The sequence below is a fragment of the Triplophysa dalaica genome, chromosome 2, assembly GCF_015846415.1.
Source record: "Triplophysa dalaica isolate WHDGS20190420 chromosome 2, ASM1584641v1, whole genome shotgun sequence".
Lineage (NCBI taxonomy): Eukaryota > Metazoa > Chordata > Actinopteri > Cypriniformes > Nemacheilidae > Triplophysa > Triplophysa dalaica.
The window spans coordinates 1087501-1111573 of NC_079543.1; the positions used below are offsets into that span (position 1 = coordinate 1087501).

At 38.1% G+C, this 24073-nt stretch overlaps 3 protein-coding genes across 3 annotated transcripts in view; 1 reads left to right on the forward strand and 2 right to left on the reverse strand.

Moving 5' to 3' along the window:
- The window catches only part of LOC130437102 (adhesion G protein-coupled receptor E1-like), a 12733-nt gene extending 1411 nt beyond the window's left edge, over nt 1–11322 (forward strand). The window contains 19 exon segments of the mRNA XM_056768254.1: nt 2608–2679; nt 2765–2908; nt 3111–3242; nt 3861–3983; nt 4530–4661; nt 5297–5352; nt 6374–6395; nt 6398–6462; nt 6787–6940; nt 7173–7289; nt 7382–7587; nt 7668–7838; nt 7915–8109; nt 8213–8430; nt 8805–8963; nt 9034–9205; nt 10102–10197; nt 10284–10330; nt 10402–11322. Of these exon segments, the coding sequence (XP_056624232.1) occupies nt 2608–2679; nt 2765–2908; nt 3111–3242; nt 3861–3983; nt 4530–4661; nt 5297–5352; nt 6374–6395; nt 6398–6462; nt 6787–6940; nt 7173–7289; nt 7382–7587; nt 7668–7838; nt 7915–8109; nt 8213–8430; nt 8805–8963; nt 9034–9205; nt 10102–10197; nt 10284–10328 (2279 nt within the window). The 3' untranslated portion in view covers nt 10329–10330; nt 10402–11322.
- Nucleotides 11323–12118: 796 nt separating this feature from the next.
- On the reverse strand, nt 12119–18768 carry LOC130435509 (zinc finger protein 665-like). The gene is made up of 5 exons (XM_056766194.1): nt 18343–18768; nt 17062–17981; nt 14201–14383; nt 13676–14057; nt 12119–13572 (listed from the first exon to the last, which is right to left on the reverse strand). Exons 1-5 carry the CDS (start codon nt 18683–18685, stop codon nt 12731–12733), a joined length of 2670 nt encoding a protein of 889 aa, XP_056622172.1. The 5' UTR covers nt 18686–18768; the 3' UTR covers nt 12119–12730.
- Nucleotides 18769–20044: 1276 nt separating this feature from the next.
- Nucleotides 20045–22267, reverse strand: LOC130435516 (zinc finger protein 239-like). The gene is made up of 2 exons (XM_056766206.1): nt 22210–22267; nt 20045–22046 (listed from the first exon to the last, which is right to left on the reverse strand). The coding sequence occupies exons 1-2, from the start codon at nt 22265–22267 to the stop codon at nt 21034–21036; spliced, it is 1071 nt and encodes a 356-aa protein (XP_056622184.1). The 3' UTR covers nt 20045–21033.
- Nucleotides 22268–24073: the final 1806 nt, after the last annotated feature.

A 24073-nucleotide genomic window follows, 5' to 3' on the forward strand; every position in this document is an offset into this window, starting at 1 on the left:
ATCCTATCATTAAATGAAATTCTGGAGTAAAACAACCCGCGGATGAACCTCTGATGGTTCATTTTCCACTGAGGTGGAGGTTGTCATAACAGATTTTCCTTTCAAAAAGCAGATTATCAGTTTGATTTAAACCACGTATTATGTTACTGGCCAACTCACAAACGTCTTGTTCACACGCCAAAGCAAATTAAGAGAGAAGAGGCTTTCACAAAGCTGGACTCAAAATCTCATTGCTTATGTAAAAGTTTCCCACCACAAATTCAGATCATTTTCTCAATCTTTCATCACATGATGGATTGACTCTTTCGGAGTTGCGAGTTTTTCCTCTGAATCCATGTGATGTAACTTATGTATACCCCGTGGTTTTGCTTTCATTTTGGATTTTTTTGCCTTCACTTTATACAGTGCAGTGGTAAAGAGGACAGGAAGTGAAGTGGGTCCGGGAAACTACCTCAGGCAGGACTCAAACTCCAAAATCCCCCGAGCGCAGTTGCGTTATATGTCTGGAGCACTTTCCTTAAAGCCACAGTGTGATGAACATTATCTAGTGCGCACACACTTAAACACACACCTGCCGTCTTCTGAGTACACACTTGTTTAGACCATGATGGTTTGGGTTTTGGTCAGAACCCACATCGTGCCTAGCGCGTGTTATAAGGGAAACCATTCAAACCATTGAAACACTGTGACTGATTCACAAGTTTGCAGATAATAAGGTGGGACGGTATACGTATTTGGCGTGCTGTTCCGGAGTGATTCTCCCCAAACTCGGAGCACCTGCCCCTTGACCGGCGATAGGGCCCCGGGCTCGGTGTGTCCCCCAACCCGGAGCATAGTGGTGAGCTGAAACAGGCTAGTGGTGTGGAGTCGGGATGTTACAAGACATTCGGGAGAATGGAGGCAAGACGGCTTGACTATTTATAGGGCTGATGGGATGATTGCTGTGATTGCTAATCGAAAGCCAGTTAGTTATCTGCCCGTGCTCCTCCAGAACCTTGTTAGACCTCATAAGATAAATGACTGGACGTGAAATGATATAGGTTGATGCTATGTTGGTTTTATAAAATTAAACGTTGCTTGTATTTACATACATTTATGAGTAAAATATATTTTTGAATCAAAATTGTTTTTAAATCTTTTGCACAAAATGGATGTTTTCCAAAATCATGTGATGAGATACGGTACAGAAATAAAACAGGTGAAACAGGTTACAAACAAATCATGGAAAATTGCCTCCGGCTAAGATTTGTACATTCAACATCGCTCAATTCTCCATTTTAAAGCCCTGATAATCTAATGAATTTGACTTTTACCCAAATTCATTTACTAATGAAACACCCAGATAGCACAGGTACGTCTGTAAGATGTATGCTTAAGACCTGAAAACATCTAAACATCTGCTAAGCATCTTAGGAAGAGCGGTTTTAAGAGGTCTATATGACATCTGACAGCAGACGTATTGAAGATGAGCAAACACGAGCAAAAATATGCCTTGGAGATGTAAAATAGAGGTCTTCCAGATGTAATCAGGACCATTTCAGAAGCGTCACAATGTATCGTGATGTCTGATGTCATTATTAGAAGCTATGGTTGGGAAACAATCTGAGGATGAACAATCTGAGGATGACCTCCTCAACTCAGCTCTTGATCTCACAATGGCTTCGTTTCTGCTTATCTGTCTTTAAGATTGTTGTGTGCGTCTCACTATAAAATATTCTTATCAGAATTAAGGTGGAGGCCAGTGCAAACATACCGTGCATTCCCACACATACAGTAGATTCAACTGACTGTAACATTATAGTGACTACAGACACTAATGACATCATTAGGATTTGATCATCTTTTATATTATATATCTTATTTGTTCTTCTCTTTAATGGTAATTAAACAACCATGAAAGTCTTTTCCTTTTCATCTATTTGTGTTTCACAGGTTGTAAGTTATTTTAAAGGGACATATTGTTGTAGTTGTCATTTGGTATGAAGCTGATGCTCTTTGTTGTAGGCTCAGTTTTTGGCAAAGTAAGAAAACACAGTCATGATGCCTGTAGAGCTGAAGGCATAACTGATCTATTTGGTTTCTGTAATTTAACCAAACCATGCATCAGTCACTATCTCATATACAGTAATCGTGTCTGGTTTGTGACTGTAAATATTTAGACAGACCAGAATCTAAAAGAGATACACAGCTGAAAGACTCCATCATGAAGCTGTGCAACACTAGATGCATCACTGTTGTTGAAGAGTGTAGCTGATGGAAACTCATCTGTTGCTCACATATACAGTATACGCAGAGGTGACAAAAATAAGATGTGGTGTGAAACCGCTGTTCTTTGGTATACGGACACGATGTTCTAAGAGTGAAACGTGTTTGGTCTTCAAGACAATAGATAAACACACGTACACAGCACATTATGTGTGAAAGTGCACTTGTGGTTTCATGGGCACGTTGACATCAGCGTGTCACTTCTGTTGTGTGTTTTTGCCTAAATTTTGCCTGAAGTGACTGAACATTAATGGGAGAGTTTGATGGATGGACACACTAATACAGAGATGATCAGATGGATGGACGAGTGTTTTACAGCTTTATTTATTCTGTCTTAACCAGGTCTCCTGCTGCTCTTTTGTGGATCTTATGGATGTGAAGTTGGATTCAAGTTAAGTCATGGGATTTGTGTCGGCAAGTATTTGTCTATTGTATCCCACATACACACGGTTAATAAAGTTTCGTAAGCAATGACAACATCTTTCCCTCTGTCTCTCAGATGCCAACGAGTGTGAGGCGACACCAAATATCTGTGGCAATAATGCCAAGTGTATGAACACAATAGGAAGTTATTATTGCACCTGTGAAAGCGGCTTCCTATCAAGAACTTCCAATTTCACCGCGATATCGGGACAGTGTATGGGTACGAGATCACACGCAACACAATATGATGCAATGTAATACTATCCTAAAGACAAACGCTTACATTGGTGTACATGAATGTTTCACATTAAATGGTTACAATGACCAAAAATAATACAAATGTCTATAATAATTGGTAAAAATATATATGAATGTAATACATCAAAGTCACTAACTGTAGTAAATCGTCGTTTTCCTGTCAGATGTGAATGAGTGTCTTGAGAATCTAGTGCCATGTCCAGGTACACTGATGTGTCATAACACCATCGGCTCTTTCAAGTGTTTGTGTCCAGATGGATTTCGCAAGAAAACAGACAAGGAAACAGAATGTGAAGGTGATTGTTTATACTCTTTTAAGACTCTGTGTACTGTAAACACAGATTGTCTTTTGCATTAAAGAGACACGCCACCCAAAAATGGAACTTCTTTCATCCTTTAATCTCCTTCAAGTTGTTCAAAACCTGTATGAAGTTATTTGTTCTGATGAACACAGAGGAAAATATTAGGAAGGATTCTTGTAACAAGACACATTTTGCCCCTCATTGACTCCCATAGTAGGAAATATACAAAGTTAGTCAAAAGTGCCCCAGAACTGTTTGTTGTCTTACATTCTTCAAAATGTATATTTCCTACTATGAGAGTAAATCTGTCTGCTTATAAGCATTCTTCCAAATATCTTTATCTGTGGTCATCAGAAAAAAGAACTTTATAAATATTTGGAAAAACTGGAAGGTGAGTTAATGATGATAGAAGTTTCATTTACGGGTGAAGTTTCCCTTTAACTTGAGTTTATTGGAACATTGCGTTCATCAGACCTCATGCTTTTGTGTACACAATTTAAAAGCAACGATTAACTGTTGACTTTCTTTGCATTTCCTTCATTTCTTCTCCCCTTACTCACACACTTCAGAAAGCTCTATGTACTCACCCGTGTGTGTCTTTGTGTGCCGCAGATGTGGATGAGTGTTTGTGGACCATTTGTGGCGTTGAAAGCAGTTGCATTAACACTCATGGTAGTTTCATCTGCGCTTGTCCTTCGGGCTTTCAAACTCAGAAATCCAGCGGTGCCTGTGAAGGTGAGGGCCAGATGATCCTAACACATAAGCTTCATGTGCCGTCCGTGTCTTCTGTCCTGTCCTGCTCGGGTTTCCAATCAGGTTTAAGTCAGTGTGTAAACACAACCTGCCGAACAGACGACTTAAAATGTATTTATGTCAAGACGTATTGATTTGTAAGATAAATTTCCTGGGTTTATCGCATCCGTAGCAAGCATTTTGAAAGGCTTTTTTGACAATTCAGAGACGCCGCACAATAAAGAGCCCAAAACGCAAACGATAAATTTCAGACTGTATGTGCAAACAGATTTATGCTTCATTACAGTGTAAATACACAACCGGATACGCTGAGTTACACATTTTACAAACGTTCCCATTGAGTTATATCAACGTTATTTCTGAATGTTTTGTCGGAACATTCCACCTACAATGTAAGAATAATGTTTCGAAAACTTGGTATAATGTCAATTAAAGGTTATTTTAATATTACTGCAAGAGTGTGTTGGTAAGTTTGAGAGAACTTTTAAAGATACAGTGAGTATATATGTGTATTTCTCTCTCTCATAGACATTGATGAGTGTGAAGTCACTCCAGATCGGTGCGGCACAAATGCTACATGCAACAACAATAAGGGTAGCTACAGCTGCAGATGCCACCCTGGTTACAGTAACTATGGCAACAACCAGTCAAAATGTTTAGGTAAATATGAAACCAGTTGCTGCATCCCAATTGGCCTACTTATGCAATGCCTTTAAAGTATGTAGTGTTTTTGTCCTGCAAAAGTATATACATTTTAGTGCGTAGCAAAACTGTGTGCACACACTGGGACATTAGATTATATTCAACTTTATACATACTAACAGGAAATGGAAAGTTGTCGTTGTTGCGTAGACGACACTGTGATCAAAACACATCAAAATACAGCTCTTCCTTTCATTACAGTATTTATTCATTCATTATTTTGTATGTAGTGTTTATTGAATACTTACATTTATTAATTAAGCGAAGCATCTTATATTTAATGTTATTAATGCAGTGTAGCTTCACTAAACTCCGCCCTCTAGTGGTGACTTGTGGTTAATATCAGCCATTAAGTGTCCATGGATTCACGCTTCCAAAATATTTCACTCATGTCAGCATACTATGAATTGGGACAAACCTATTCTAAATTCAAATAGCATTTAGGATGGATAGTATGCGATTGGAATGAGCAAGTGTTTATGTGTTCATTTCAAATGCATGCTCTATTTATTGTGTGTTTGTGTCTGGAGCTAAATGACATGTGTAAATGTACACAACTTGAAGTGTTAATTGACTGTTGTTGTTGTGCGCAGAGATTAAATGTGAGCAGTTTAGCGGAGAGTCGGATCTGGACGCCACACCTATGAAGGTAAAGTGAATACCACAGTACTGATGAGCAGATCTGGGGTCAGTGAACAGAACATAAATCCTCTGATGAAATACCAGTTGCATAAACAAGGTGCAATAAACTCTTGAAAATAAACATGCCCCTGATGTTCCAGAGGAAGTACAATAAAATATTGAATTTTGCAAAGGTTTGTTAACTAGACAAAGAGTAGAGATAAGCACGTAAAGAAACATGCCATTTAAAAAAACAATCTTCAATTTTATGTTTGAAACTGAGATTAAAATCCTACAATTTGAGCTTTAATAAAGTTACAAGAAATGCAAGTGGTCAGGTTCATTAAAGACCACAAGTACGTGTTCCACTTTTACGTCTGTTAATACCAATATTCAACATTTATTAGAGCTGGCTCACGTGAACAACAGCACATCCTCTAGATCCTTTAGTTTCTTAGGTAAGGTGCCGCAATAACTTAAATGAGGGTTTATTAAATTATTAAATTACAAACGATTAGAGCCCCTGTGAACTGGAAGTTGAGATCGTTTTTACTTCCGTATTAAGATGCTTTTCCGAGTAAAATGGAAAAATGGGAAAAATCATTTTCTGCGATTGCTTTGGATGTAAAAAAAACACCCGTTCCATTTTAAAATAGAACTGGCAGCAGACTGACAATTGAAGGGGAGGAGTTAACGGATGCTCCGCCCAGGCCGTCTAACATACGTTATTAAAGATGGATAGTCACTAAAGGCATTTTCAGATTTTACCTAAAGATTATGAGGGCACCCAAATTTGAAAAAGAGAATGACCCCCATTGATAACATATTTGCAATATACTCTGCAAAATTTCATGAAAATAATGGCATCTTCATTTTCAATTTCACTGGGACTTTAAATCGCCGTCGTCAGATTTATTGTAGCTCTGTGAACTTTAATGCACAATCTAGCTGAGATGACAAAGTATGACAAATTCACCCCAGCAGATTATAAATAATATTATTATATGAAGACATAAAGTAGATGTACTGAGCACTCTGTGTTCCTTTAGTTGAGGAGTTTGCTGTCCCTGTTGAAGACGCTTGTAAGACACTGACTGATCCAGATGGAGATCATCACTTAGGCGAGGTGTTACTGGAGGTAAACACACACACACACACACACACATCTGTCACGATCAGCAGTTGGAGTAATGAGAAGTGTGTGTGTCATGACCGTCCAGTGCCCTCCAGCACTCCAACTGGTGATCGTCACAATATCCATATTAAAATCACACAAATGATCAAGATCTAAACGTTCAAATCTATGATTCCTTGACACACATTTCTATGCATCACTATCAGGTCTGTTTCTTGTTTCCACAAACTGACTCGTTTGTTGTACGTGTTGATCGAGTTGAAGTTTTGAACTTGAAACACAGGTTTACTTCAGTGACAGTGAATCTCTGTGTGTTTGACCTCACAGAATCTGTTCACCTCCGTCGATGAGCTGCTGTTGGACGGCGACATTGCTGAAGGCGGAGCGCTGAGTCGCTTTTTAGACGTGGTGGAGAACAGCATGCGTTTGATAGGACCTCAACTCAAACAGCCGCTTACCCGGATGGAGACGCACCGCACCCGTAAGACACCCGGACACCCAACTCATCCACTATTGAGATATAATGACACTTTTAATTACAATTATTGTATTTTAGATTTGAATTTATTCGAAAAGATCTGAAATAAAAGAGTTGAATTAAAACCCCTTTGTATGATTGGGGTCCCTCGCTTCCCGGTTAAGACGTAAACTTTACTTGAATATATTGATATAAAAAGTTTGTTGAAAGCAATTCCATGTGTTCTTATGCACAGACGCAGAGGTTGCTGTAAGGCGTGGTCAGTCTCCTCCTAATGGAGGTGTCAGTCTGAGCACAGACTCCGCCCTCTTCAACACAAGCTGGGAAACAGTCGTAGGGGAATCGTACCCAGGTTTGAATGCACGTGCACATCCTTATATCAACAATATTATGTAATGTAAACATCTGGCTGAAAAGTCAAAAGGTAATTAATCTTGCCTTTAGGTTTTGCGTTCGTGGCGCTGGTCAGTTATAAAGATCTGAATTCATCTGGCGATTCTTTCAACAAGATAAGCAGAACGTTAAAGGAGGAGAACGGAGAGAGAAACATCACTTATCGACTCAACACAAATGTAGTGACAGCTGTAGTCAGTAATCCAGAAACGACGCACCTGTCTGAGCCCGTAACTCTCATCTTTAAACACGTGCAGGTAAAGTTGTCAAATACATCAACTCGGTCTATCCCAAACACGTACCAGCGCATCATTTCTTTATTCCCTTTTTTCTTCAGAAGAGGGCGGAGTCTGAGGACATGAATCACACTTGTGTGTACTGGGATGACACAGAGGGGGCGTGGTCTGGGCGGGGCTGTGAGAAGGCGTGGTCAAACAGCACTCACACATCATGTTCCTGCACGCACCTGAGCAGCTTTGCCGTACTCATGGCTCTCTACCCAGTGAAGGTAAACAAGAGGACTCAAAAGATCTTGAGGTTTTGAACATTCATCATCCATCATCTCTCTCTGTTTGCTCCTCCAGGACACGTTCGGGTTGGTGATGATCACTCGCGTGGGATTGATTCTGTCTTTGGTCTGTTTGCTTCTGTGCATTCTGACCTTCCGCTTCTGCCGCTCCATACAAGGAACACGCAACAGCATCCACCTCCATCTGAGCGTGTGTCTCTTCATCGCCGACCTTGTGTTCCTCTGCGGCATCTCCAGCACTCACAACAGGGTGTGTGTTTGTTTGTAAAAACATACAGGATCATCTTACCTGCCAAATCTTTCAGTGCCATCGTGATCTCAGAGTTTAGTTGACCGCTCCTTTTTCTCTTCAGGTAGCTTGTTCTGTCGTCGCCGGGTTGCTGCATTTCTTCTTCTTGGCGGCGTTCTGCTGGATGCTGCTGGAGGGAGTGCAGCTGTACCGAATGGTTGTCCTTGTGTTTCACACCACCATAAAGCATCTTTACATGTACTTGCTGGGATATGGAGTCCCTTTGCTCATCGTCATTATCTCAGCTGCCGCTTACCCCCAGGGATACGGCACAGATCGACAGTGAGTGTTCAGTTTTAAATCCAGATTATATTTATTATATTCTAAACTTTCCCTGATAGCACACAAACATCTGGCAGACATCTATTTGATGTGTGCATTAACATCTGCAAGACGTTGTTTGCTCATCTGCAATACGTCTCGGAGACGTCTGCTGTCAGATCTCATATAGACACTAAAAAGACGTCCGTAAGATGTGTATGATTTAGAATGGATGTACAACAGCTCTTTCTAAGATGTTTAGCAGATGTTTTCCAGATCTCCAGATCTTTAGTAGACGTCTGACAGACGTGCCTGTGCTAGCTGGGATGATTTTAAAATGCAGATATTTCACTAATGTTTCTTCAGTATAATTTCACGTTCACTGTGTGTTCCAGCTGTTGGCTCTCTCTCGAGAAAGATTTCATCTGGAGTTTCTTCGCTCCCGTCTGCATAGTCATCATCCTCAATTGCTTTTTCTTTTTCGTAACGGTCTGGAAACTGGCCGAAAAATTCTCCAGCATTAACCCAGATCTCTCCAATCTCCACAAGATCAGGTACGCATATTTGCTGTGTTTGTTCGACTTGAAAAAATGATTTGTTCTCAATTTTTCTGTTAAATTACAGGAGTTTTACCGTGGCCGCTGTGGCTCAGTTGTGTATTCTCGGGGGCATGTGGATTTTTGGCTGTTTCCTCTTCCAGGAGAAGGGAACTATGGTTCTGTTGTATCTCTTCACCATCCTCAACAGCCTCCAGGGGGCGCTCATCTTCTTCATGCACTGCCTTCTGTCTAAAGCGGTAATCAAACACACAGAAATGTATAACAGCAAAATAAATGCGAAAAATTCATCTAAATTTGTGTTGCTTAAGACAGAATTGTACAAATTTGGGGCGATCGATCCCTTTTGTCCCAATCCTTAATCTGTAGCCAGAATTTTGAGAGGGGTCTGTGATGGGGCGAGTGGAGCTCCACTCAATAATAAAGAAGGGGCAAAATGGCGTCGATGCGCTCTCCGAAGTTAGAACTTTAACTGTGGTTTATCTCAGCATCCCTTAACTACTTGCAGACTGACGCTGTCTTAACGTGCAATGCAAGCACAACGCCTATGGCTTCTGTGAAATTACGCAAAAAGGATGATTAAACACGATTTGATTTATATATTTTATAGGATTTTATCGCGGTACCGTAGGTGTCGATATACACCTAAACATGTTGGTTGCGACCCGCCATTAAAATGAATGAAGGAGAAGCACATTCGTAGACCGTTTTCACATTTTTCATTTTTATAAAAATGTATTTATTTGATGTTTCATTTATTGTTCACTGCTAACTATTATAATCTTTACTTTTAAAATACAAACCTGGAAACAATGTCTGGATTGAGTAACATTAAAGTAATTTAATAACAGTTAAACAATAATTTTGAAGCATTATTACATCACAAGTATTTATTATTAAAAGCATTAAATCAGTGCCGTTTCATAAATTACTTAATAATTAGATTGAGGTCAGAATTAGGTGACGTATATCCGCTCGGACTTCGAGAGGAGGAGACGAATTTCTGCTTTTGAGTAAAGCTCCCCTCGCCCCATCGGCTGCAGCCAGACCCTATTGAGAATTTGGACTCTTGGCATAAGTTCTAGTCCACTTTGCATTGTGAGGCTAGTCATCTATGTTATGTTTCCCCCTTCAGGTAAGAGAGGAATATTGCAAGCTGATTAATAGGCTCAGGTCACGTAAGGAGAAGAAATATTCTGATTTCACCAGCAACCAGTCAAGTAACAGTCAGGTAAATTTGACCTTTGTTTTATAACAATACGACTACATTTATGTTGCAGATATCATTTTCCAAATGTACACTTTTACTTTTTACAGCAACCCCTACGGAGTGATCAGAACACGGACGAGTCCAAGATATAAAGGTGTGTGTCTACAAACGCCTGACCTGAACGTGTTCTTTCAAAAGACTTCTTACAAAGCTTTTATTCTGCAGCACATCAACAACGGGCCATGTCGACCTTATATCTTACCAATGAGAAGATACGTTAAGGTTGCAATCTTTTTGTGTCTGTTCTGGAAGTATGTTTTTGACATATGTCTGCTGATGATTGGCCAATTGTGTCTTTCGTCTGTTCTTGGAGGGGCCGATCGGAGATCGTCTAAAGAGAACAACTTAAACGTTCCAGGAGAGTTTTGCTGGTATTGGAGTGCCTTCAGAAGTCAAAAGGTCTTTCATGCTAAATGCAACAGGCAGCTTTCGTTTCCCTTATATGGGAAAATGTATTTTCGCTTACAATCTACCTTCTTTTTTTATGAAGACTTGTTGTATTGTAAGTCACAGACCAAAAATGATCATGTGTTCTGCACCTACATGCCACTTTATGTCTTTAAGCTGTTAGGAGATTCTACCTCTTTATGTGGAAAACAGAGGTGAGAGGTACTTCAAATTTCAGAAATGATATCTGAAGAGAGTCAGTTTTTGTGTTTTCTGCACGCAGTGTGTCTGTCAGTGACAAAAAGGGTTAAAACCATCCATTCTTCATGCTATGAAAAAAAAAAATTTTAACAGTTTGAATGTGACTTGGCTAATAAATTCTTGTTATTTTAATTCTCATGTGCCAAAAAAAAAAAAATACGCAAAACATACAGACGAACTTTAGTGTTTCCACAAAACACGTTTTCGTATCTAAGAGATTTTTATGCTATTTTTGTACTTGGTTTTTTATTTGCATCGTTTTATCTGTACTAGTGAAATATTTCTGCATTGCTTAATCAGTTCTGGTTTGAAACACATACTGACTGAGGAAAGTATGCGCAAGTGTTATTTCTTCTGCATGAACGGTTTTGGATATGATACAGCCATGTTTGTCATTAAAGAGTAATAAACTGCCAAAAAAAGACTAGTTTTTTCCTAATCTGTATGTGCACACAGGTGGCCTCATTCATTACTATAGTCAAATACTACTCTGATGAAACGACATGTGACATTAACATATGCTAAAGAATCATATGCATATCATTCAAGTGAATGAGCTGTCCAGTCCTGACATCATTTATAAAGCCGACTCAGAAAGCTGTTTTATCTGGTACTCTCTCCTACAGGTTTTTTACTGTTATGGTTTTGGGTTTATGAGTAAATTAAGATCTGGCTAGCACCAGTTAGACAGACTTTTCTTCATAAAATGAACTACGCACAATCAGGACTTAAGGATGACAACTTCATTGAGAACTTCATGATTTATATGTGTGCTTGATCACAATCATCTGTCCTTGAGCCAATGTGAACATCTCTAGTGACATATGGGTCATCATCATGACATTATAAGGTCAGAGTCTCATCCCTTCAAAAACTAAACGAAATATAATCATCACTTTCTAAATTAACATACATTACACAATTGCAATAGTTAACATATTTGTGATTGAATAAAAAGAAGTTGTTGAAAGAATGAATTTGTTTTTTAATTAGGCTTCATACAAGAGCTGAAATCTAATACAAGAGCCATATCAAATTTAGCTTTCGCTTTATATAATTTAGAGTGACAGAATTATACTAGTAGACCGCAGTCTGTAGTGGGCCAAGTGTCATTTGCCATTTAATAATTGTGATTTTGGCATTTACATATATAAACCAATTAAAACTGCTTATTAAAACAACCTATTAAACATGTAAAACTTAAAATGGTTGGTCGAGAAATAGTTTAAAAATGGAAAACAAATCTATATTCTTTTTAATTTGCACACTGAATATAAAAAAAATATAAGTTACAAAAAGTTATTCATATCCCAGTAAACACAGTATGTCCTGAAGACGTCTCCACTTAATCTTCAACGTGACATTACATTTACATTACATTTACATTTACATTTAGGCATTTTGCAGACGCTTTTATCCAAAGCGACCTACATTGCTTTATCCTATACATTTTACATAGGTATTTGCAATCCCCTGGGATCGAACCCACAACATTGCGTTGACTACGCAATGCTCTTACCACTGAGCTACAGGAAACATTACTTTATGACCAACTGTGGTCTGCTTCATATACACATAGGAAGGCTTGAGGCTGTGTAAAATAAAGAGTAAGTAAATTTTTGAAGTAAACTATTACTTTAAGCATATAAAGCAGATCAGACACAAATACATTCAATTGAAATAATTGAATAATCCATCAATCCTCAGTTACTGCTGCTATAGCCCATTACGGCTATCTCAGACCAGGTGGCCAGTCCATCACAGAGCTTAATGCCATTGAAGCAAATATATAATAAAATGTGAATCAACTTAAAGTCCCCCAACTGCGAAGGGTGGCCACATAACCCTATGATGATTCCAGTTCAGTTTGTTCTTCAGCATGTTTCTTCTGATGAGAATTAAAACTTCCTAAATAAGTGAATCTCTCTCCACAGATGGAGCAGTGATAAGGTTTCTCTCCAGTGTGAACTCTCTCATGGATTTTTAGGACATCTGATCGAGTAAATGTCTTGTCACACTGAGAACATTTGAAGGGTCTTTCACCAGAATGAATTGTCTGGTGCTTTAGTAAGTTTGCATGTTGAGAAAAACTCTTCCCACAAACACTGCAGTGATAAGGTTTTTCTCCAGTGTGAGTTCTCTCATGAATTATCAGATTAGAATTCTGACAAAAGCGTTTATCACAGTGAGAACACTGATTGAGTTTCTCCTCAGTATGTGTTTTCTGGTGTGACTTTAGAGTATATGACTGTGAAAAGGTTTTTCCACATTCACTGCACTCATACGGTCTCTCTTTGGTGTGGACACACATGTGTTTCTTCAGATGAGGTTTGTGGTTAAATCTCTTCTCACAGTGAGGACACGCGTACGGTTTTTCTCCCGTGTGAATTCTCTGATGAGTAACAAGATTTCCTTTGATTCTGAAATATTTGTCACATTCACTGCAGTGGAAAGACTTTTCATCACCGTGTGTCTTCATGTGAACTTTCAGACTAGAAGACGAGACAAAACTCTTCCCACACTGCTGACAGTGAAACTGTTTCTTGTCTCTGTGCTCTTGTGAATGAAGTTTCTTCTCTTGTAAGGTAGGAAAGCTGATCTTACATCTCCTGCAGGTGAAGAGTTTCTGTTCTGTGTGTTTTGATGTAGAGGCCGTTTCTCCATCACCACATGAATCACCGCTCTCATCTGAAACAAACACAACAGTGTTAAGAAGAAGCTCCAGCACATATGAAACTACATCAGTGTCTTGACTGTGTAATATTATAAAAAAACAACAGGTGAAACATACCTGAAGGAATAAAACCATCATCATTCTCATCTTCATCAATCTGTTCTTTGTCTGAATTTGGTTCTTTTTTCATCTCCAGGTTCCAGCCATTTTCCAGTTTGACTGAAGAAATAAAATCATCATGATTCTCATCTTCATCAGTCTGTTCTTCCTTTACTGTGGGTTCAGTCTTCATCTCCATCAGTTTCCTGCAGTCCATCAGTATGACAGAACACATGTTCAGTGGTCTGGTGTTCAGGATCTGCTGTTCTCCAGTGTTACAGACAGAATCCAGAGACTCTGTGGAGGTTTGATCAGTAGATTCATCCTGATTCAAGGTGTGATTACTGTCACACACAGTGTCCTGAGCGTCTGTGGGGTTTGACTCGACCTTTACCACAATCTGACAAACACACAACACATCATCAGCACTGGAGCTTTATAGAGAATATATGTGTGATATATAACTTTCATTTAGTTTGACATGAATGACAGAATAAAAACAGTGTGAGTGATTGAGGTAAATGATGTTGAATGTGTCCAAACCTCTGTGTTGAGTTCATCTCCTCTTGTCCTCAGCTTTTCCTCCAGTAACTTCACCTCTTTCTTCAGCTGACAGATTTCTGTGATGAAATCATCAATATCCAGCATGGACAGATCAGTTCCCACTGATTTACAGCACATCTGTGACGTCATCTTCAACATCTCAACACAAACACACACACAGACACACACAACACTGTGTTTAAAACACTAAAGAGAGAAAATCAAAGTGATGTAAACACGCAGCGCTTGATGTTTGTCTTTCTTTCTTTCTTTAGTGTGTTTATCGGCGGACTGAAGAGCTGCAGAGCGACTCCTGCTGGACTGGAGAGATATTGAATCTTCTCTTGTCTCGAGTTCTTGTAATAATGACACTAACACTTGATCAATAATGCAGTGGCTGTAGGTACAAAAGAGTCATTGTTATTTTCATAAATCTTGCGTCACTGGTATATTATGTCAAATTAAAACATCTGTCACTTCAGAGACTCAGACGCCGTTCTGTTGATGTGCGCGCGCTCTGTTCTGAGATCAGTCGCAGTAAACGCGGGTGGCGCGCGCTGTTTCTCATGAGTGTCTGTGTCCCTGATGACAAACTTTCGTTATAGAGGCAATTTAGTTAAGTTGTATTTGTGATAACTTAAAAAGTAAAATTACTTTATTATTGTAAGTGATTAGAACAGAAACACGAACGAATGTTTTCAAGTCCATTCCACCGAATCAATGATATTTCTGTCGTCCCCCTGAATTGTCGTAGGGTCAAGGCCATTATGGTGTGTTTACCGGACAGGTATTAGATTTAATCAGGACTAGCCTGTACGGGAAACCAACCCTGTATGTATAAAAATGCATGAATATTAACTTTAAAAAACATGTTATTATTAAGCAGAGTATCCATTAAACTAATTGCAGATTTAAAATCTAAAACATTAATAAAAACAACCTAACACTGAAAAATATATTTGTTATGTGTCCATACTCTGTCACTATACCTTACCATGAAGTAACATGGTTAAATCATTCAGCAATCTTTTATATTTGTGTCCAATTACATATAAGACATCTGTGAGATGTTCATGATTTAGATTGGATGTACAACAACAGCTCTTTCTAAGACGTTTATCAGATGTTTCTACGCGGCAGATGTTCTCCAGAACTTTAGTAGACATCCTACATACATGCTTGTGCGTACTGGGTTCTCGGTGTGGGTCATAAACTGTTTTGTGAATTAAGGGCAATACAGAGATTATAGAAAATAGCATAAAAAAACAATTTAAACTTGAATCCTAGTTTAAAAGGTTGGTATATGGATTTATAAATGACAAACATTTCCATTATCTTTTTAATGGGCACACATATCATTTCTACATTTTATTTAAACTTGAAACTTACAATTTAAATATTTACAAGCCATTCATATGCAGCTTCTTTTTTTGTTTGTAGTGGGTTATTAAGAGATTTTATAGAGACAGTATTCTCACATGCACTTCCTAACCCTAATAACATTGATGCACTTTCATTAAAAATACATTTTCTTGCAATCATTTCAAGATCGTAGTTAACATCATGAAGCAGATCATTATATAGTTTGTTTTTCAAACACAACTAGATTCAATGACAACCATCTATTCCTCTTCTGTTACTGCTGCTCAGGTCAGATGGACAGACCATCACAGAGCTCAATGCCATTAAAGCAAATAGATCTCTTTGATAAAATGTGAATCAACTCTTGCGTCTTAAAAACAAGAAAATCATGTTGTTCATTTTCTCCCTTGCTTACTCCAGCTTTAATCCTCCCGTGTAGCAGGGCCTTGAAAACAAACAGTGCTGTTTAGCATGTTGACAAAATGTTTACAGTGAAGGAAATAATTATTTGATCCCCTGCTGATTTTGTAAGTTTGCCTGCTTAGAAAAAAATGAAGGGTCTATACTATTTATGGTAGATTTATATTAACTGATAGAGACAGAATATAAAAAAGGTTATAAATTGATTTGCATTTCAGTCAGTGAAATAAGTTTTTGATCCCCGAGAAAAATTAATTTGTACTTGGTGGAGAAACACTTGGTGGCAAGCACAGAGGTCAGACATTTCTGATAGTTGGTCACCAGATTTCCACACGTGTCAGAAGACATTTTAGTCCACTCCTCTCTAAATCTTTAATGGTTCTTGGCTGTCGCTCAGCAAATTGGGAGTTTTAGCCGCAGCCACAGATTTTCCATAGGACTAGGGTCTAGAGACTGGTATCTATTGTGGTATAGCATGTTACCAATGGTTTGCTTGCTAACTGTGGTCCCAACTGTCTTGAAATCATGAAAAAGCTTCTTCCACATTGTTCTGGGCTGATCTTTAACCTTTCTCATGATCATCTTTACTCCATTGGGGAAATGTTGTAGGGAGCTCCAGAACAAGGGCATTTGATAGTTATTTGTATTTCGTCTATTTCCAAATAATCACACCAACAGTTGTCTCCTTCTCACCAAGCTTCTGTAGCCTATTCAAGGTTTGTGCAGGTCTACAATCTTGTCCTTGACATCCCTTAAAAAACCTATTTGGTCTGATCCATGGTGGTGGAGAGGTTGAAATGGAATATACAGATTCTGTTGGCAAGCATTTTTATATTCATAACAAGCTGATTTAGGAGTACTTTCTTAAAGTGACAGGACTAATCTGCAGTCTATATAGGCACATAACTAATCTGTGGAGCCAGAATTATTGCTAGTTGGTAGGGGATCAAAATATGCTCTCCTACTTGTAAGTCAATTTGGATAAAAGCGTATGCTAAATGAATAAATGTAAATGTAAAAGCCTATAACCGGTAAATGGAGCTTGAAAGCATTGAGCCACAGAAACACTAAGATGCTTACAGAGCAGTTTGTTCTTCAGCATGTTTCTTCTGATGAGTCTGAAAAGTTCCTAAATAACCGAATCTCTCTCCACAGATGGAGCAGTGATAAGGTTTCTCTCCAGTGTGAACTCTCTCATGGGTTCTCAGGCCATCTGATCGAGCAAACGTCTTGTCACACTGAGAACATTTATAAAGTCTTTCACCTGTATGAATTCTCTGGTGTTTTATTAAAACGTATTGGCGGCTAAAACTTCTCCCACAAACATTACAGTGATAAGGTTTCTCTCCGGTGTGAATTCTCTGATGAGCTTTAAATGTACTATGATGAGCAAATCTCTTTCCACAGTCAGAGCAGATGTAAGGCTTCTCTCCAGTGTGAACTCTCTCATGACGTACCAGCTGGGCTTTTTCACGGAAGCGTTTATCACAGTGTGAACACTGATAGGGTTTCTCCTCAGAGTGAGTTCTCTGGTGTGACTTTAGACAACTTGAATCCTTAAAGCCTTTACCACATTCACTGCACTCATACGGTCTCTCATTGGTGTGGACACGTATGTGTTTCTTCAGATGAGGTTCATGGCTGAATCTCCACTCACAGTGAGGACACTTGTGCGGTTTTTCTCCCGTGTGAACTCTCTTATGATGAGCAACAAGAGTTCCTTTGGTGCTAAAATATTTGTCACATTCACTGCAGTGGAAAGGTTTTTCTCCAGTTTGTGTCTTCATGTGGAGTTTCATATTAGATGAAGTTGTGATAAAATTCTTCCCAAACATTTCACTGTGAAAGTGTTTCTCGTCTCTGTGCTCTTGTGAATGAAGTTTCTTCTCTTGTAAGGTAGGAAAGCTGATGTCACATCTGGTGCAGGTGAAGAGTTTCTGTTCTGTGTGTTTTGATGTAGAGGCCGTTTCTCCATCATGACATGAATCACCGCTCGCATCTGAAACAAACACAAGAGTTTTAGACAAACTGTAAACACAGAAAACAAGGGTCAATTGGCTTTGTACATTCACACACTCCTGTTTTGAGTTAATAGAAAAGAGTGACAACTGCATTCTCTAACCGAAGTAAACCCATAAAATTCACAAAGAAATTCATGTTCAGTTTGAGTCAACACATAATGTTACATTCTTTAAGAAGATGGTTATTACAATACTTATCTGAAACTACATCAGTGTTGACTGGGAACGAGAAACGCAGTTTAATTTGGGACATTAAAAAAAACATATTTCATAACAAAGGAACTGACAAGATATTCACTCTGTATTGTGTGTTGTGATAAGACAACAGTAGAAACATACCTGAATAAACTAAATCATCATCATCTTCATCAGTTACTTCTGTCTCTTCCTCTGATGTGGGTTCGGTTTTAATCTCCATCAGGCTCCCATCAGCCATCACTTTGACAACACAAATGTCCATTGGTATGTTGTTCAGGATCTGCTGTTCTCCAGCGTTACAGACAGAATCCAGAGACTCTGTGGAGGTTTGATCAGTAGATTCATCCTGATTCAAGGTGTGATTACTGTCACACACAGTGTCCTGAGCGTCTGTGGGGTTTGTGTCAGTATAACAGAGTAAAGTGAGGCTGAGCTCTGAGTCCTGCGTGTGTCTGGAGCACATCCCGTCAGCCTGTGACGTCATGATGATCAACTAAACACAAACACTCACACAAACAACACTCAGAGAAATTCCAAGTAACGTAAACACGCAGCGCTTGATGTTTGTCTTTCTTTCTTTCTTTAGTGGGTTTATCGGCGGACTGAAGAGCTGCAGAGCGACTCCTGCTGGACTGGAGACACATCACACTCAACACTAGATTCATGACGATATTTCTTCATCTCTGTCCGCAGCAGGCACAGTAGGCACAAATATTATCTCATCAATAAAGTATAAGAGATTACTTTTAAAATGATCCTTTTAATTTATCCAGTGAAACAAGTCTTCTCAAAATGTATAAAAGACATGCAGGTTAATGTGCATTTTGTAAGTTAAAGATATAACACTTTTATTTTATGAATGTGTATTTTCCCAAAAATGTTTGGAGTGATATTGAGTTTCTAATATTCGACAAACAAAATTAAAGATGATCTTGTAAAGACATATTCTTATTGTATTAAAGTGCATGTTTAGAGGAAAACCTTTTATATAACTGGTATATAATATTGCCAATATTATATTGGTCATGTAGGGTAAATTTCACATACACAAACAAAAATGTACAAACAATACGCCCAAAATTGTATTATTTAAAATTGAATTAGGACATTACTTTGAGTCAAAAAGATATAAGGGAAAAAAGCAAAACTAGGATTCATGATAAAACTTATTCCTTTATTAATTTATTGTATAAGATATTCCCTTTTAAGTTTTTCCCGTTTTTTCTCTTTTCTCTTTCTTTCTTTCTTTCTTCATTGGATCCTTACTGCCATTATAAATGTAACATTGAATATGATGTGATTCTCTTTATAAGTGTTTGTGATGTTCTTGAATAAAAGCATATAAAAACACAGTAAGCACAGTTTTTGTTCACTTGACAAGGTATTTTTACTTTACAACCTCTTGACTTTGTTAAATTTCACTCTATGCAGTTTATAAAATATATGTTCAATACATTTGTATCATATATCTGCGTATACAGGTATAACATTTCTAGAAACAGATGCTAAAAACATGTAAAAATGTCAAATGTGTTTAAATTGACTTTAGTAATTGTTGTGTTCACCTGTTTTTCAAGAGGATCTTTAAACTATTCTTCTTTTTGTGTTTTTAAACAATTTTGATCTCAATTAATAGTGTAACAGGGATATTTATGTAAATATCCATGTGCACGAGATAGGTCTGAAATGAATAACAATATTCATGCACACTGTTACAGTAACAGCAAACAACGGACACATATCGTAATATAAGAACCAAAACGGTAATTACAAAACAGTAATAAACATGACTTCAGGGCATGTTGTCTGATGCTTAATGGAGGAATTATACACACACATACTGTAGAATATTATTTGTCTGTTTTATTGTAAAGTATTTGTCTATAACAGGGTGGACATCATGTTTTTACGTTTGATCTGGAAGACATCTCAGTCTTCAAACAGCTTTCAATTAGTCTTTTAAACTGCCAGTTTACAGGGAATAAAAAAACATAAAAAAACATTTTTTCATAACATTTCAACTATTTTGATACTTTTTTTGCAAAACCCAGAGACAAATGTGAAGGGTGACCAATAGTAATGATTTTATTAAGAAAAAAACAAGGAATCAAAAATGTAGTTGCAAGGTTTCATTAGGAAGGTCACAAAATGTTTGTGGTGGAGTCGAGTGTTTAGTTGATTGATTGCGTGCTTTGAAATATGATGTTGAAGAAGTTCAATGGCAGCGGATTACAATATGAAGAGTTTAGCTCCAAAACAAGATAAATATTCTCAAAAATCGTGTTTTTTATTGTGCAGACTTATGTAATAAACTCAGCAAAATTATGAAAACATCTTAGTCGCTCAACATGTTTTCGGCTTAAAACCTTCAGAATTCAAATCAATTATTTACATCCATGCTTATTCGTCATCAATTGAACATCAGAAAACACTTTTTTCCTTTTATGTCCACATTGACCTATAAATGACACAAGAGGAATTAAGTTGAATTAAAGTCTTAATAGGACACCCTTAATAGAAAACACATTGGGGAAAGTTTTTGCTTTTACGATTATGACAGTTCTTCCTCCTCCACATCTAACATTTTCAAGTGAAGAGCCGAGCCATGTTCTATTGTCAGGGGCAATGAGATAATCACAGCCACAGATTTTTGCTCTGCTAAAATAATGCTCGTCCAACTGAGCTACAGGAACATTTGAAGACCTCCTGACATATAATTAGGTCTACAGATTGTAGGAAATCCCATTTCACAAGACCTCGGAAATTTCAGATGAACTGTGAGTAGAATGATTCCTAGTTTAAAAACGCTGTAGATAAAGATGACCAAAGATGTTATGATGACTCCAGTAAAGTTTGTTCTTCAGCATGTTTCTTCTGATGAGTCTGAAAACTTCCTAAATAAGTAAATCTCTCTCCACAGATGGAGCAGTGATAAGGTTTCTCTCCAGTGTGAACTCTCTCATGGGTTCTCAGGACATCTGATCGAGCAAACGTCTTGTCACACTGAGAACATTTGAAGGGTCTTTCACCTGAATGAATTCTCTGGTGCTTTAGTAAATTAACATGTTGAATGAAACTCTTCCCACAAACACTGCAGAGATGAGGTCTCTCTCCAGTGTGAATTCTCTGATGATCTCGGAAACGAGAAGGATCAGAAAAGCTCTTTCCACAGTGAGAGCAGACGTAAGGTTTCTCTCCAGTGTGAATTCTCTCATGAATTACCAGATTAGATTTCTGATGGAAACGTTTATCACAGTGTGAACATTGATAGAGTTTCTCCTCAGAGTGAGTTCTCTGGTGTGATTGTAAAGCACCTAAAACCCTAAAGGTTTTTCCACATTCACTGCACTGATACGGTCTCTCATCGGTGTGGACACGCACATGTTTCTTCAAAATTCCTGGATTAGTGAATCTCTTCTCACAGTGAGGACACGCATACGGTTTTTCTCCCGTGTGAATTCTCTGATGAGCAACAAGATTTCCTTTGGTGCTGAAATATTTGTCACATTCACTGCAGTGGAAAGACTTTTCATCACTGTGTGTCCTCATGTGAGCTTTCAGACTAGAAGACGAGACAAAATTCTTCCCACACTGCTGACAGGGAAAGTGTTTCTTGTCTCTGTGCTCTTGTGAATGAAGTTTCTTCTCTTGTAAGGTAGGAAAGCTGATCTTACATCTCCTGCAGGTGAAGAGTTTCTGTTCTGTGTGTTTTCTCTCATGTGTCTCTAAACGTCTCTGTGAACTGAATGTCTTTCCACAGGTGATGCAGGAAAGAGTTTGTGCTGTCAGTCGCTGTTTTGATGTAGAGGCCGTTTCTCCATCACCACATGAATCACCGCTCTCATCTGAAACAAACACAACAGCGTTAAGAAGAAGCTCCAGCACATCTGAAACGACATCAGTGTCGACTGAATAGGAGAAACTTTAGTATTTTTGTGACTCAAGGGATGTAAAATCACTTTTTATGAAACAGGAACCAAATATTGTGACAAAACAGAATAAACATACCTGAAGGAATAAAATCATGATCATCATCCTCATTTTCTGCGGGTGTTTGTGTTTTCATTTCCATCAGTTTCCTGCAGTCCATCAGTGTGACAGAACACATGTTCAGTGGTCTGGTGTTCAGGATCTGCTGTTCTCCAGCGTTACAGACAGAATCCAGAGACTCTGTGGAGGTTTGATCAGTAGATTCATCCTGATTCAAGGTGTGATTACTGTCACACACAGTGTCCTGAGCGTCTGTGGGGTTTGTGTCAGTATAACAGAGTAAAGTGAGGCTGAGCTCGGAGTCCTGTGTGTGTCTGGACTTCTGTTCAGAGAGGAAATATATTGAGATAAAGATATAAACTATGACAGTGAGATTAAAAACATTATTAAAATACAAACATTTAAAAGCAGTGTGAGTGATTGAGGTAAATGATGTTGAATGTGTCCAAACCTCTGTGTTGAGTTCATCTCCTCTTGTCCTCAGCTTTTCCTCCAGTAACTTCACCTCTTTCTTCAGCTGACAGATTTCTGTGATGAAATCATCAATATCCAGCATGGACAGATCAGTTCCCACTGATTTACAGCACATCTGTGACGTCATCGTTAACATCTAAACACACACACACACACACAGACACACAACACTGTGTTTAAAACACTAAAGAGAGAAAATCAAAGTGATGTAAACACGCAGCGCTTGATGTTTGTCTTTCTTTCTTTCTTTAGTGGGTTTATCGGCGGACTGAAGAGCTGCAGAGCGACTCCTGCTGGACTGGAGACACATCACACTCAACATTAGACTCATGACGATATTTCTTCATCTCTGTCCAGTAAACACTGAAGACATTCTGACGACGTTTCCACTGAGTTGGTCACGTTACGATGTATTTTTTCTTCACAACTTCAATTTGTAAAATCTTACTCTATTTGTTTAATGTATTGTTAGGTCTATTCATGTTATATACACAGATATAATTTCTAGAAGCAGATGCTAAACACAAGTTTAAAATGTCAAACAAGTCACATGTAAATAAATACAGTTGTTTTTCTCCAACTTTTCAAGATGATTTTCAAACTATTCTACTTCAACATTTTTTTTTAAACCACTGTTTGATGTAAGTTAATAGCATAACAGTGACATTTATGTAAATTCTCAACTCAACTTTATTAATAAAGCGCTTTTTTAAATGTATATGGTTAAAAAGCAGCTGTACATGAAACATATTAGTGTTTATATTAGTGTTTATTATAAGTTATTCATTTAAAAAGAAAAAAGGAGAACGAAGAGAAAACAGACACGCACACACTGGTTCAAACACACTCACATCCATAAAACACAACTCCACACAAACAGAACACAAAATACACAAGCACTGTAACACGCAAGCACGCACACACACACAACAAAAACACACACACAGCGTGATTATCACAGAGAAGCACTTATTTAAGATAAAAGAGATAGATAAAGGTCAAATATTATACAGAATTTAAATTCCTATATTAAATAATAAATGAACTAAACAGAATGATACATTTAAACTGATATTAATAAATACAACAACTTTAAATTCTAGAGCTGATGTAAGCAGCACACACACCACAGACTTAGGACCAAGACCGTGAAGAGCTTTGAAAACCAATACAGGAACCAGCGGTGTGACGATATATCGAAATGGCGGTGTATCGTCGTCCTTCTCCGTGCGATACGAGAATCGATACGCTGCGCCAAATATCGATATTTTAATCAATAATAAAACTAGCCGCTCTGAATATATTTCCAAGCGTTATTACATCATGGGTCCACTGGGTGGCGCTTGACCTGCAAATGGGGGAAACTTGATCAAACTAATCTGAGAAAGTTTAGGATTGCGTGTAATAT